We start from the raw sequence: 15,221 nt of genomic DNA, 5'->3' as shown, positions 1-15,221 counted from the left end.
ACATATGACAGTTACTGTAGAGGCAGTAGTTTTACTAACCTCTGAGAAGGGAAGTTGCCAGACTGGGGAAGTGAGATAAGAGGGCAAGAATAGGGAGATGACAGAATTCAGAAGGAAAGTCCAAAAGGGTTTAAGTTATTAAAATCCAGGTCTTGGGAAAAGCTTCCTGAACAACAGCAAGCTGGGCAATTTATCTTAATAGCTAATAGCAACTGGAAAAAGTTACGACCAGTTTTCCTCACAGAAATGTTAGCTGTGAGAAACTCTGTCTTCTGTGAAGGAAGAGAACTTGTATTTTCTACCAGGATGTAACTCTGCTTGATGAAACTATTGCATTGTTATTTGCCTAGAAGTTACCTTTTTTTATAGACTCAGAGCTCCAGAGCAGGCCTATAGTTGGAGAAGGTAAAGAACTTTGTCAAAGGTCTGATGCTCTTCAGAAGTACCAAACTACAGCAAGTGGTGGGTCTTGGCTGTTCTCTTTCTTCCACAGTTAAGCTGTTGAGAGCAGATATTTACCTGAGAAATCTCTGCCTGCCGCAGGAAAAAGGACAGGTCATTGGAAGCTGAGAGAAGAGCAGCTGTTTTGAAACCTTTTCCATTGCGATGGGGCTGGTGTCTGCTGTGCTGCTGTTCAGCACTGTCAGACTGCAACGTGAAATCGGTATGACTTCTGATAGCTTAGTGTAGCCTGCTTGGTTCTTGACAGCATCTGCTAACTGGCATCTGTTTTGCAACTGCTGATGCTATTCTTTGGCTGTCTAGTACAGTAGCTACAACTGTTGGTTCATATTTTCACAAAACCCTCTCCAGTTATGACACTGGGAATTGCATTTGGAAGAGGATGGCTTGCTTTCTCCAGAAGTGTCTTCCAGCATCACCTCCCCACTATCTCAATCTTGCAGTGTTTAAGAAAGCCAAGCAACTTGACAGATTACTGTTGCTGTTGTACTTTTTGCTTCTGTTTCCACTTTAAATATTTATTTTAGCTTGTGAGTGTAGCTATAACTGTCATATGTTTCTCTAGAGGTCACTGAAGGGTTTTTGTCTAGATGGTGTTTACAACAAAAATGCCTTTTAATAGAAAAACTACTTTTTTCCATTTCAGTAGCGAATCAGAATATTTTTTCCACTTTGAAATGTGATTTTTTTTAACCTTTTTTTTTTGTCTCCTAATTTTTTGTTAATTTGCTCATGTTTGCTTTTACATAGAAGCCATTACTTTGATTGTTCAATGTAGGACAGTGGTTCTCTATTTTTTGTAACCAAAAGCCACCAGGCAGAATGAGACTGGTAGTGAGCAGTCCTCAGAAACGCTTTTTACTTTAATTTGCTCCATGCACACAGGGACATTGGCAATTCCTTTTTTAAGTCTTTTTGAAAGAAATCAAAGAATCAATTAAGAAAGACCTACGCTATACTAATTGAGCCTTATTTCACGGTCTGAGCTATTTTAATAGAATTCAGAATTCAGAGTTCAGTGCCATTCACAAAACTGAAGTCTAGTATACTGTGGCATACTTGTGAAAATATCATAGTCCTGATTTTGCTGTTGTCATCTTTTATTGCATCACTTTAGAAGAATTTCAGATAAGTCTAAGGGAATCATGGGAACTTGGTGCCATTTTTCACATACTTCATGCAAAAGGTCTTTCTGACCTGTTGTGGTTACCTTTCCTATGTCCTCCGTGCACATAAAGCTGAGCAGATCATGGTGGCTCTGAATGGACTAAGGATCCTTAAATGCCACTGTCTCGGGAGATAATCTTTGCCAAAACAATTGGGCAACCATTTGAATTGCTTGGAAATATTCTGATGAAATAGCCTTTTGCTGAAATTTATCAGCATGGTGAAATTGAAATGTTTTGCAGATACAGACTGACTTTTGCCAAAGTCCTGAGCCTAAGCAGAGCTATTGCTTGTGGGAAGGTCTTTGATTTGATTGCTTTTCTGGTAACTCACCTACTTGGCAGTTTACTGTAACGCTGAGGTTACTAACATGTATTATTCATTCTGCTTTTCCAATAGCACCCCCAGGTAGCTTTCTTCCTGGGATAAACTAGAGCAAGGGCTTCATTGTGTTGTGAAGAACTTAGAAATCACAATATTTTTTTTATTCTTAATCAGAATGAAAAAGTTAAAATCCTCATACTAACAGCTTCTATGCACTTAGTCCCTGTGTGTCATGCAAGCGGATCAGGCCAGGATCATTACTCTTTCCTTGTGCAAAAGTTCATGGACTCTTGCTGAATTGCTGATACAGGCAGTGGTTTGCCAAGTGAAAACTGTAAGCAAATGTTATCTTTGCTTCTCCACTTTTTTTAGCATATGTTTTGTCATTGATATGTTAGTCTGTCATCTTCCTTCTATATCTGCTTGCTACCACGTGCATTCAAATTTTGATATATTAAAAATCCTTGTGTGATATTTATGTACAGCTGATAAAACAGGAAAATTCCTTTGGAGTAATTTTTTGCAGTTGTTTCTTGTATGAGCAGTTGTTTTCTTGTGTCAGTGGCTTTACCTTGTGATGGGGCAACCAATAGGCAGAGCATGTTAGAAAAAGACCATGAAAACTGAAGACGTACTCTTTCTCTACAAAACATTTTAAAATGTGTTTTATATTTTTGTGAAAGCTGATTTTTGAAGTCAGAACAAATACTGCATGGGAAAAGTCAACAGTTTTCTTAATGCAGCTGATGATGCATTTAAAGCACAGATTAACTTTACGTGTAAATTTGGTATCTGTTATCTAAGCAATGGAAAAAGTTCTCAGATCTTCCAGATTGCTTAGAGTTTTTAAAGGTATTGAGTACTTTGATAAAATTAGTCAGAAGAATGTTTTCTCCTGAATATGTGGTGGAAAGATGTGAATCTGTTGCTGTGGATTTTTTGTGAAATACTAGCTAGTGTGTTCTGACTGAGCAAAGACTTCAGAATATCTTGTTGGTCTATTAAGGAGCAGTGGCATTTCTGCACGTGTTGATGTTTTAAAAATACAGTACTTTATTGGCTGTCAAAGTAGCGTATGCATTTCGTTCCTTGAATTTAGTATACTTTTGTGTTTAAAAAAAATCCATCAAAACAAACCTGCATACGCAAAGCAAATCAGACCAGATATTCAAGGGATACTGCATGTTGTATGCAGAATAGGAATACTATTGTTATCTGTGTAAGATTTTAAAGTTTTTTTAGCATAACAGGCCATGCTGGGTGTGTGTTATGGGAAGGTTTAGTTGTGCTTCATTTGTCTATATATTCAAACTGAACTGTGAAGACTGTAATGAAATATTAAGTATATTTATTAAGTGTAAACCAAGCAAAACAATTACAAGTGGGAAACTGACTGCCTTTTCTTCTTAGTCTGATCTTGGGTTTAGAGGTTAAAAAATGTATTTTGGTGGTCTTGCAACAACACATAATAGTCTTTAGAACTTACTGGTGTTCTCCCATTACTACTGACTAATGTAAGACCTGTTTGCACTTTTTGTGAGACTTTCCTAGTCTCGCACCTACAGTCTTAACCACTACCTACCATTACTTGGGAAGGCTTTTGTGATTTATGTTTACAATGTTCATTCAAATTCTCTGAAAGAAAGATGTGTATATAAGCAGATGGAAAATGTGCACGTTTTTGTCATCTTCAGTTTATACAAGGTGTCCTAGTCTACTGGCAATAAACATGTTGAGTTGTTGGGAGACAGCCTGTGTCTTCAAGGTCTTTATTGTCAATAGAAAATGCTATTTTGATCTTTCTCCTCTCCTGCTAGTAAACTGAGTATTCAAGATACTCAGTGACACAGGCACAATAAACACTAACTGCATTTATAGGAATTTTGACGGCTTGCTGAGAAGTGACTGTTTCAGGTTGTGGAACCCCCTCTCCATAACAAATTCTGTATTGTGTTCTTTGCAGATAATGGCAACTTGGAGGTGATGGACTAATTTATTTTGACTGAGTTTAATTAGACTCTGAGTTTGTTTTGGAATTTGGCCTTTAAATCCTTGCAGCTGCCAGAAATGTAAGCTGGTGTAGACTTGAACAAATCGGAAGGAAAGAGGAAACAGGGGAGCTAGGTCGCTGGCAAGATGGTGCACCGTCAGATTTGTACAGCCAGGCATGTAGGTACCATTCTTTGCAACTCTGCTGCTGAAAGAACAAGTTGTGTCAAATGAGACTTACTCAGCCTGAGAGTAGGTAAACTTAATAGTTTTATAAGGTCTTGATGCAGAATCTATAAATAGGTATGTCTGTAAACGTGTGCAGAAGAAAAAGTGGTCGACTCTCTTTTAAAAAACAAAACAAAAACCAACAAAACAACAACAAAAAAACCACCAAAACCAAACCAACAACAAACAAGAGAGAGAGAAATATGTTACTATAACTACCATTAGCCTGTTCAGCTTGGAGGTTTTTTCTTGCTTTTTGTCTAGAGCTGTGAACTGTTCTTTCATAAGCAACCGATCATTTTTCTGTTTGTCATGTGAAGAAGGATAGACTTGATATTAGGCTGCTTTATTCCGTTTTTTCATTTGAAATGCAAGCTGCAATGTCACAGAGCTTATTCAAAATGTTGGAACCCTTATTCCACTGGGCTCTGCTAGACGAAGAGTAGAAGTGGCTTGAGTTCTTAGCTTAACCTAGTTTGTCCTGTCAGGTCATCAGCAGCTGTCTCATGTTATGCAATTGAGCTTGAGTTTATGGAAAAACTACGTAAGTAACTACAGTCAGGTAAATCTTCATGCAGTTTTGCTCGAAGCCGAGAGCCTGACTGGGAATGATGAATGCAAGACAGTTCTGAGCATCAAACAGTACTTTTAGAATTTAGAATACCCAGCAATGCCCGCCAGTCTGAAACCTGCATGAGCAGGCCGTGGTTCTGTGCTTTGTTTGAAGCCAGTGCTCTCAGATCAGTGTGCACAGAATGTGTGCTCGGGAGGTCAGTGATAGACCAGTCTGCCCCAAACAACACCACCCCCCCCACCCCCACCCCCCCCCTAGTCTCCAGCACTTTAGTACAGGTCTGGAAAACTTGCATTGGCTGTACTGGACTTTGGATCAGATCTTAATTGCCTGGCTAGACAGCGTTTGAAGGGGATCCCTGGAGGTGCATACAAAATACACAGCTGTCCAAACAAGGCAAAACTGCTTATCTCTAAAGCCAATATTGCGGGGGAGAAATGCTATTCAGTGCCATAACAGTCTGACTTGTCTGGGGAGAAAAGCTGAGTTTACTGCTCATTGAAATGGGTTCCATTTTCCTGGGGTATTGATGATAGACTCAGTAGCCACAGCACATGGTGCTGAGGAAGTTGTGTTGATATCCTTCTTTCCTGTCCAGGGAGATTTCTGTCTGAAGCATCATCAAATATAAAACTTGAAGAGTTCTCCTATACTGAGTTTTGCCCCCTTTGAACTTCCATTGTATTTTCCCCCCCCTCTATTCAGTTTTAAAATTCATTTTTGCTTCTCTGTCACGCCCTTTCCTATGTTGGAAGGGTCATGACAAGGAATTTATCATTTTTTCACTGGTCCAGGAAGCTGCTGTTGTGCTTAAATGCTTTCAAATGGTGTTTCTTGCAACCACAGAAATGTTGTGCAAAGAGAGCAAGGGTGGGTGTGCCCTTGTCCTTCCTGCTACAAGACACTTTGTGTTAGCTTCCACATGAATTGAAATGAGTGACTGTTGCCAGTTTTCAAATAGAATTAATTATTGTGTCTAAAAGAACTGTTACTACATGAAGTGAACATTCCATGTCTCTTTTTGTAATTACTTTTCCTTTTTCATTTCTCTTCATGTAATGCCATCAACAGTTTTCTTAAACTGATGCTGTATTCACAGAAAAGAAAAACATGGTGAGTGCGAAAAAGAACACTGGTAATTATATTTCAAGTCAGGTGTCTGTTTCATACACTGATTTCTTGCTAGAACTGAAGAGCAGTCTCAGTACCAAAAATGTGTTTTTAATTTTTTTAAAAAAAAAAAACCTTTGTATTTGAAAAAAAAGTGAATTTAAAAAGTTCTTGGCAAAGACAAGAAGAATTTGAGCAAATGAGAGAGGAGTGGATCACGCTAACTGTACCTAAACACAGCTTTGAATTCTTAAATAATGATGCATTATGTATTGTTTACAGACATTAACTATTAAGTGTGTTTTTATTGCAGATACATTATGTTCCACCACGGCTTCTGCGCCTGTTTTGTCTGACCTCCTGTGGATAGCAGCAGCAAGTGGGTGACTTGTGACGTGCTTATTTAAAGGGCTTCATCAGTCTCATGTTTCATACAGAGATTTCTCAAGTGATAAAAGGTAATTAACAGTTGGGGATTTATCTGTAGTGAGAGAATGCTCTGATTTTTGAACCTCCAAAACTGTATGTTTGAAGTGGTATGGTTTAAGATCCTAGCCCTGAAACCCACAGAAAACAAACAAAAAAGACATAAACTGAAGTTGGGGGAAGATTACTTTCTAGAAGAGAGTATATATTTCGCAGAACTGGTAAAGCGCATAGCTCAAATTGTCCATAAGAAGAAAAAAATGTTCTGAATGGGGCTGTGAATGCTGCATATTACAAAATTCTCATAATTTAATATGTCCTCCACATTTTAATGGCATTTCTTGCATAAGTGGTGGTTTTCAATCTCATTAATTGTGTTTCTTCCTGCATGACTTAAAAAGAACCATATGAATTAGTGCAGCCCAGTGTGGCTTATAAAATTAGTCGTCAGGTGTGTTGGAGGTACAAACAGCAACAGAGAATTGCATGTAAACACGTTGCATTGTAGATGCTGGTGATTGTGGTTAGAGCTATATGATGAATGATTAGTCTCATCCTTTAGAAGCTGTAACTTGAAAGGTTATCCAGATTAGGAACATTAAAATAATCCTATTGGGTCAAATCATCTGTTCATCAATACCAGAATCAGATCTCTTATAGTTAGTGGCTTTGATCTCCAAATCAGGATGTTTATATGCCATCCAGATTTTGCTACACGTTCTTATTGTATGGATAAATGGACAGGCTATTTTTCATTTCACTGAGTCTTATGTTAGACATCCACTTTCAGATGTGTGTGGACCTGGTACATAGGCCTTTTTGGCAAATAAATTCCTCTGTGGTGTGTGAGTAACTTATCTATGAAAGTCCCATTCTGGGTATATTAAATCCATTTGTATAGCTATGGGAATTCTTTACGTGAACATTTACATTGTTTACACAAACACAGAAATTCTTTTGAATTACAGTGTGATAACAAACCTGCTCTATATACTCCACAAAATGATGCTCAAATATGTTCTGCAAACAGGTAGATTAATGTCTCCCAGTATATTTGGCTTCAAAATGCTCAACTTATACAATGGTCAGAAGAATAAGTCCTATTTTAATTATTCTGGAAGAACAGCTATTAATTTTTTTTTGCCGTGTTGGATGTTGATGCAATCGTCTCTGAACGGAGCAAAGAAGGAAAAAGCAAGTGTGTCCAATTGGAGAGTTGTCTGCCAAGAAATACAAGTGAAAGCAACTTTATTAATGATGAGCTCTTTCACACCACCAGTGAGTGGTGACCATGTGTTTCAATTAGTGCAATATGTGAAGCTTTGCCCATGGAACTACTGTACTTGGATGTATGGGACAAACGCCAAGAAAATACGTTTTCTATTTTTCAGTGAAAAAACTGATTTAGGGGTATTTCTTGTCTTTCATCTGTTGGTTTCCTTGGCACTTTGACATAAAATACAAACTTGAAACTTAGAAATTATTTAAATTGAAGTGGTAACACAAGTATACAAATAGTATCTCTGGAGATTTTTCACATTGTCACATGGAACCTTTGAAATTAGTGCAACAAAGAGCCAAGTAGAGTATTCTGTTATCTATTTGTCTAATTTTTGTCTATTACATAGCTCATGAAGTTAGTGCTTTCCTCCTTTGAGGTGTTTAGCTTTTTCTTCTGCTGACTTAACTCTTGTGATCCATTTCTGTAGCACAAGTCATCTTTAGCCCATATAGATGTATAGTCATACACTCATTCTTTCCTTGGTAATTGTAGTTAGGAGGAGAAAATTTAAAAAGTCATGTTCCAAACAGCTGTTTTATGATAAAGCAACATAGTTCAATATGAACAAAAGCTGTTGAAAATTGTACCTTAAGAATGTAACACTCATCTGATTATGCAAAAAAATAAACATATTTTTAAGTTAAACAGCGACATTTTCATGTTCAGTATCTTTATTAACTGTTCAGTGTCTTCATCAATGATATACAGTGGGATTGAGTATCTTCAGCAAGTTTGGGGGTGACACCAAGCTGAGTAGTGCAGCTGATGGCCTTGAGGGAAGGGGTGCCATCCTGAGGAACCTTAACAGGCTGGAGAAGTGGGCCTGTGTGAACCTGACAAACTTCAACAAGGCCAAGTGCAAAGTCCTGCAGCTGGGTTGGAGTAATCCCCAGTATCAGTACAGACTGGAGGATGAATGAATTGAGAGCAGCCCTGCAGAGAAGGGCTTGGGGATATTGGCAGACGAAAAATGAGACATGAGCCGGCAATGTGCGCTTGCATCCCAGAAAGCCACTTGTATCATATAAGAAGAAGCATGGCCACAGGTCATGTGATTCTCCTGCTTTGCTCTTGTGGGACTCCAGTTGGAGTCCTGCATCCAACGCTGGGGTCCCCAGCAGAGAGGAGATGTGGACCAGTTAGAGCAGGTCCAGAGGAGTGCTATGAAAATGATCAGAGGGCTGGAACACCTGTCGAATGAGGACAGGCTGAGGAGTTGGGGTTGTTCAGCCTGGAGAAAAGGCAGCCCCAGGGAGACTGCAAACCATTCTATGATTCTAAAAAAATCAGATCTTTATAACTGATGTCTTGTTTAGACCTATTCTGCATTTTCGAAATATGAAATGCTGAATTCTAGGTGGTGGTTACTTGGAATCAGTTTTAATATAAGCAAACCTTACAGACTGTGGTTAAAGCTTTTATCATAACCATGGATTAGACTGATTAAAATTGTGATGGAGTCACAGAAGAGCAAAGACATTCTTCAGCTGGCTTTTAGACTATGCTGTCAATCTCACCTTTTTTTAAAAAAATACTTGTTTTTTTTTTTTTTTACATTGCCAAATATACCTGTGGTTATATATTGAGTTTTTGGTCTCTTCTCCCCTTTGATTACATTTATCAGAGAGGGTTTTTAGCTTGAGTTCCTTATGAATAGACTTAAATGATTAATCTGAAAAGAGGAGGTCTTGGAAGTCTTCCCATTCATAGACACAAAACAAGTCTGATTACTTAGTCTCACCTCAGTTAGCACATGTTTTCTTTTAAGTGTCTGCTTAAGACTAAAACTCAGATGAATGGTTCTATTCCTACCCTTCTCTTCTTCACCAACAATTTGTGATCTAGCTAATTGTTCGTCTTGTAAGTTCTCAGTGCAATCTTTGCGTTTAAACTGGGAATATAATGAGTTTCACCGGTGTAATTAAAGGGATTATTTTGACTTTCAGGTTTAACTAGCATGTTTCAATTGGACAGGTGAGCATACATTGTCTAAAATCCAGTGAGAGGTAATAAATCCTCTAGTTGAACTGCCAGTTAATGTTTGTGTTTTTCCTGTCATAGTGTATATTATTTTTCAGACTAGGACTGTAGTAAGTCAAAGATAAACTCAACTTTTAGTAAACCTTCTAAGCCATTCTCTTGTCCTCAGCTGTTAATGTTTTTCCTGCATCAGAACAGTAGTAAACAGGAGTATTACAAGCAAAACCAGATACAGTTAGTCAAGAAGTACTCCTTACATTTCTTTTAGGCAAATGCTCTGAACAGAACCAAAACGAACAATGGCCTGTCTTACAATGACAAACATGGAAGCCACAGCAACTTCTACTGTCCACCAGAATGGTGACGTCCATGGGAATACCTGTGCAGCCAAGCAGACAGAACCACTGCTTCAAGTGTACCTTTATCATTCTCCTGGGAAGACAGGAGGAGATTACCTTCAATTTCCAGCTGGAGAATATGTTGCAGAAGAGATTTGCACAGTTGCCTGTAAAGCCTGTGGTAAGTATGTACATAATTGTTCTCCTAATGAAGAAGTGAAATTCAACTTAATGCAAGAAAGTTTTTAATAATCCAGAGCTCATCGAAGTGGTGGCATTTTAACTGAAATGCTAATCTTTCTATTCTTTCAGAAGTAATTAACACCAGGCTGCAAAACTGTTCCTATTGGAATGGTTGTGAAACTGAGATTATAATCGGGTGACTGCCATCTTTTTTCAAATAATTTGAGGGTATACTATCCTTTACCTGGAAGTCTTCTTTCATTGAGCTGAGATAGAGTTTGGATAGTTAAATCATAGCAGGAGCTGGAAATAGGTGGAATTACTTCCTGATGCAACTTGACAAAACAGATTGGTCCTGGAAGTTATGTGTATATTGTGTATTATACATGTTTAATCACTTTGCAGATGGATACTGTTCTATTAGGTGTAACATGACTGCTTGTGTGTGTGTTGTTAATGCTCTTAATCATTTAGGAAATAAAGTGAGTAAATGACAGGGTAGTATATTTGAAATAAATAAAACATGTTTACATCTAAGAATGCCTTTGAATTGTTACATTTACCTAGAGTTTAACGTGAACAGGTGCTGAGACCCATAGTAAATTAATTCAAGCATGCATTTTGTTCATGCCTTCTTTCTTTCACTGCAAAAGTATGTTGAATTTGTGAATTAAAAAAATTAAATCCAATAAACTTTGGATATTAAAGTGACTGTCTTTTTGTTCCTCATGCACATGTACACACACATACACAAATGTACACAGTGTCTCTCCATACCTTCTTTTGGGCGATCAGTGGTGCAAGGCTGGATTTGTCTCTTAGCTTTCCAAGTGCCGCATTTCAGGTGCAAATGAATTTAACAGAAAGGCTTGTAATTCCAAATTTATTTTTTCCAGTGGGTCACAAAGATGAAGCTGATTGTACATTTTGTTGTCTCCAAACATCTTACACGTTTGTGATTTTCTCTTTTGATTGCTTTACTGTTTTTAAATATGGTTTTAATTACTTTTGGGAGGGATCTGCCATTTTTTTCTGCTCTTTTGAATGTCTTGACTGAGTTGCATGCTGTGAGTTGGTAATTTGCTTGTATATGCTAGTTTCGCAAAGATTCTTCTGGGTTTTAGTCCTGTTGTTCCTTGGAGTTCTTTGTGCATTTCAGAGTCTAAGATCCCTGTTTGTAGAGCTGCTCTTCATATAATGTGAGAGCTTTAGGTAGGTAAGCACATAATAATGAGCTCAGCAGAAGCACTGCCTAGGATTAATTCTGGGAGACCGTGAGGAAGGAGTGTGGTATTCAGAGGTTTGCAAGGTTTAAGCTGTATAAGATTCCGCTGCTCTAATGACCTTGTAAGTCTGAGTTTGACAGATGGACCTGGGTGTGTTCTCGAAGTTAAGGTATCTTTTTTGATGGTGAATCAAACCAAGGTTTTCCAGATATCTTCCACTGTGTCCCCAAGGTTCTATAGTGCCTTTCCTCCAGTTGAAAAAAAAAAAAAAAAAAGTGTTGTCTCTCCTCTTTAGAAAATATGCCCATACTCATTTCTGTAATAAGGATAGGTTTGTTAGCACTAGTGTCCATGTTTTTTTGGGCTTCGTTTTTGACTGTTAGGTTTGTCAGCTTTGTCCAGACCCTCAAAGGTGTTTTAAAGGTGTTTGAGGCTACTGGGGGGGGGGGGGGGGAGGTTCTTCACTTTCTGAGTGTTAAAATGGTATTGAATTTTTACGTTAGGTGATAGTTAATTATTTTTTTTTTAATGAAATACATACTATTGTAGTCACTGAGGTTATTGCTGAGGGAATGAACTAGATAACTTCACTAGATAGTGGTGGGAAAAAATACTTCTTTGTTTAACTTAGATATTCATGTACCAGCTTGCCAGAATATTAACTGCTGAGGCCTTGTATCCATCAAATTCAGTATGTTCAGAATAATGTTGTCTTTGAAAGAATGTATTATATCATCAGCCATGACATCAGGTGCCTTGCTTCCTTTGCTTCCTATATGCCTAGACTTTTTTTTTTTTTTTGTGATAGGGGAATAACAAGTTATCTGAACACAAATTTTTCAGTTACTCTTCTAATGAATCAGTTAGCTAAAGATCACCTTCCAAAAAATCTCCCAGCCTAGTCTGAATTCGCTGGATCAGTAACTGCCTTGGGAGTTTGTTTAGCCATTTCTACTGTTACTGCTGGCCTGTCCACTTTTCTTCTTCCTTTTCCTCTGGTTTGAATTTTCCTTGCTTCAGTTTTCAGGTGTTTGTTCAAGTTATGGTTTTGTTCTTTCCTGATCACCAACCCTAGGGAGATATTTATATGCTATAATAAAATTACATTTAGGTCTTGTTTTTGGTAAAACTTAAATTGATTGATTTCTTTAGCTTGCGTGTCGTGACTATTTTGATTTTTTGGCTGTCTTCTGCACTATCTCCAGTTTTCCAGGAAAATGTGCAGCCCAGGCCACATATGATACTCTTCATACCCACATGACGTACAAAATCCAATTCCAGATAATCCACAAATCCAATTAGTCTTGTTTCCTGTGACATCATCTGAAGACTTCATACTCTATTGCTTGTTTTATTAGACCTCAGCAGTCCTTCTCAAGGCTTCTAGCTTTCTGGGGTACCAGTTTCTTTTTTTCTGGTTACGGCTAGTACCTAAGTCCTAGATATATCCTTTTATACTTGACTGTTTAAAAAATTGTGTATGCATAGTATTCCTTATCAAGTTGGTTTTATATTTTTCTATTATTTCAGCATTCTTCACCAGAGTTTCTAAAATATATCAGTAGTGATTCATACTTGTATAAATAAAATGTTTTATCGTGTCAAGCCTTTATGCTTGTAGAGCTGAGGTGGACAAAGTCCTCTAAAGAGTGGTTTCTGCCTGGCAGCTACTACAGCAGTGTTATACAACCTTTTTCTCAAAGGAATTTGTAACTTCATTTCTTTCTAAATTGATGGAAAAGGCTGAGATGGCTGCAGGTTTTTGTTCTCTTTCATAACGGCTGTTAGTGCTTAAATCATAAGGTGCCACTTCTTATTATTTTCTGTTTTTTTCTCGGTGGCTTTGTCGTTGTATGGCAGAAACACGTAGGTCTGCAAAGCCTATACAGTCAAATAAAGTTTATGTTGGCTAGACTTTTCTTTTGGGAGTTAGCTATGAATCAGAATAGTTCATAAAGAAGAGAGTGGTTCAGGTAGTAGGCATGTCTGAAATGTAACAAACTTGGTAATTATTAATGAACTTTCTCTGTTATCTGAGCAATTGTTAGATCTCTTGATAGCAGAGCTGGTTGCATCCAAGTATGACTGCAAGCAGGACTGGATCTAGGCAAACATCAGCAGTCACAGAGACAGTCTTGTTATGTACCTTTTACACAGTTCAAACAATTGAAGGTTTTACAGTCTGTACTGACTTGACTTTAGATCTGTTGTATTTGGCACGTATTGGCTATATAAATATTAGTCTGTCTAAATATTATTAGGTAGTTGCATGCCAGTTTGAGGCATGCATGGGGAAACTAGGCCTTTTCTTATTTTGTTTAAAAACAACATTCTGGTTTTGGAAAAATATAACTATAACACATATGACACTTTTTGCGTATTGTATTTTTACATGTAAAACTGTCTGAACATGAAACTGAATATCACATTTTCTAACCAGAAAGGCAAGAATAAATGAAGAGTTTTGAAATCAAGTGTAAATTGACTAGTCGGTGTCATGGTTTAGCTTTTGTATGTTAACTAGTATGTTAATTGCCATGTAAAAAATAATAAATGTCACACCAAAACCAAGGGAAGTCTTTGGTCTCAGCCTAAGAGAGGAAGTGGTATTAAAGGAACTAACTAATGATGGAAATGAAATAGGATGGAGAAATTGTTCTAGAGGTTACAGACTCATCGTGTTAGGTGTGTCTTCTAAATTCACTATCAGAGACTTGTTTTCCCAAATCTTAAACCCTTCCATGCTCTCCACTCTCTCAAATAATCTTAAATGAAATTTCTCTTTTTAGCTGTTTTTAATATAGTGAGTTTATAAAACTGTCAAGTAGTCAAGGCCATTCAAACACAAGTAGTAGTAATGGTTCAGGAAAGGCACCAGAGTTGATGTGAGAGAGTGATAACACAAGCTTGATGTGATATTTTGCAGAATAAATAAATGTCATTGTTTACAGAATAACTATAAACTTTGTTTATAATTTTTGTCTTACTTAAGGTGTAAAATATGAAAAAATATAGAAATTTGTGTTTAAAAATTAGTAGTAGTAGTTGGAAATAACATGAGTGAATTTTGCTGTGGTGTATGTAAGTCAGATACAGACTGCCAGGAACAACTGAAGTCTCTGAATCTGAACCTTGGGTATTTTTATTTGTATATAGAAAGAAGGATGTTTTCTATACTGTATTAGTGTAACTATGCTATGCCAATAATTTTGCAAAAAAGATAATGCCCAGACTCTTGTAAGTTGGGTTTAAGAGTTACTATCATCAGATAAACAAACAAACAACAACAAAAAAACCCAAACAAAAACCTTCTAAACAATAGTTGTGTAGTGTGTGTAACTACTGTGCTGTGTAACTCACCAGAATAATACATTGTACACAAGACCAGTGTTACAATGAAAAATAATTTTCTTTTCATTTTTAAACTAACAATTTGTTGGTTTATTCCATCAGCTGAATAATATGAGTTAAAAATATATGCATGTATAATCCAGGTTGTTACTGAATTAAAGTTAACAGTGAAGATATTTTTATATTACACTAGGTGAGTGAGTTTGTAAATCACAGTTAAAACAGTTACAGTTATAAGCAAAGCATTGCTTTAGTGTTAGCCAAATAAATTTGTGCCATGTTCTTGTAAATGTTAATAAATTAGTAGGAAAGTCTGCAGCGCTAGTGACTTTAAATGTAGCTATAACGTTTGAATATCAGGCTGAAAACTGTTTTGGCAAAGTCAACCAAGGAGCATAGTTTTGTTTAGCATCTTACATTTCTGCAGTGGCTTGTCCCCATGGTGTGTGTGAACCCTAAATTTCTCTAGGATGTATCTCGCTTTATTTATCTTCTTTCTGACAGGCTTTTGTTCCAATTTCCCCCCCTTCCCTTCTGTTAGGATCATTAAACCCTGAAATCTTAACTTTCTAATGGAACTA

General features: G+C 37.2%; 1 protein-coding gene across 15 annotated transcripts in view; it reads left to right on the top strand.

Moving 5' to 3' along the window:
• Positions 1 to 15,221, top strand: part of JAK2 (Janus kinase 2) — a 97,774-nt gene that overhangs the window by 39,094 nt on the left and 43,459 nt on the right. For 5 of the 15 annotated variants that reach the window (XM_086479048.1, XM_086479055.1, XM_086479052.1 and 2 more), the window contains 2 exons: positions 6,168 to 6,312; positions 9,811 to 10,061. In XM_086479048.1, coding sequence (XP_086335174.1) covers positions 9,842 to 10,061 — 220 coding nt within the window. In that variant the 5' untranslated portion in view covers positions 6,168 to 6,312; positions 9,811 to 9,841. Of the gene's footprint in view, positions 1 to 34; positions 665 to 5,815; positions 5,858 to 6,167; positions 6,313 to 9,810; positions 10,062 to 15,221 lie in introns of those variants that run through there. The other 10 variants (XM_086479056.1, XM_086479042.1, XM_086479057.1 and 7 more) reach the window with 7 other exon arrangements.

This window comes from Leptosomus discolor, chromosome Z (assembly GCF_034619465.1).
Source record: "Leptosomus discolor isolate bLepDis1 chromosome Z, bLepDis1.hap2, whole genome shotgun sequence".
NCBI classification, from domain to species: domain Eukaryota; kingdom Metazoa; phylum Chordata; class Aves; order Leptosomiformes; family Leptosomidae; genus Leptosomus; species Leptosomus discolor.
The sequence above is the reverse complement of the archived record's forward strand: the minus strand, read 5'-3'. Positions and strand labels throughout refer to the sequence as shown.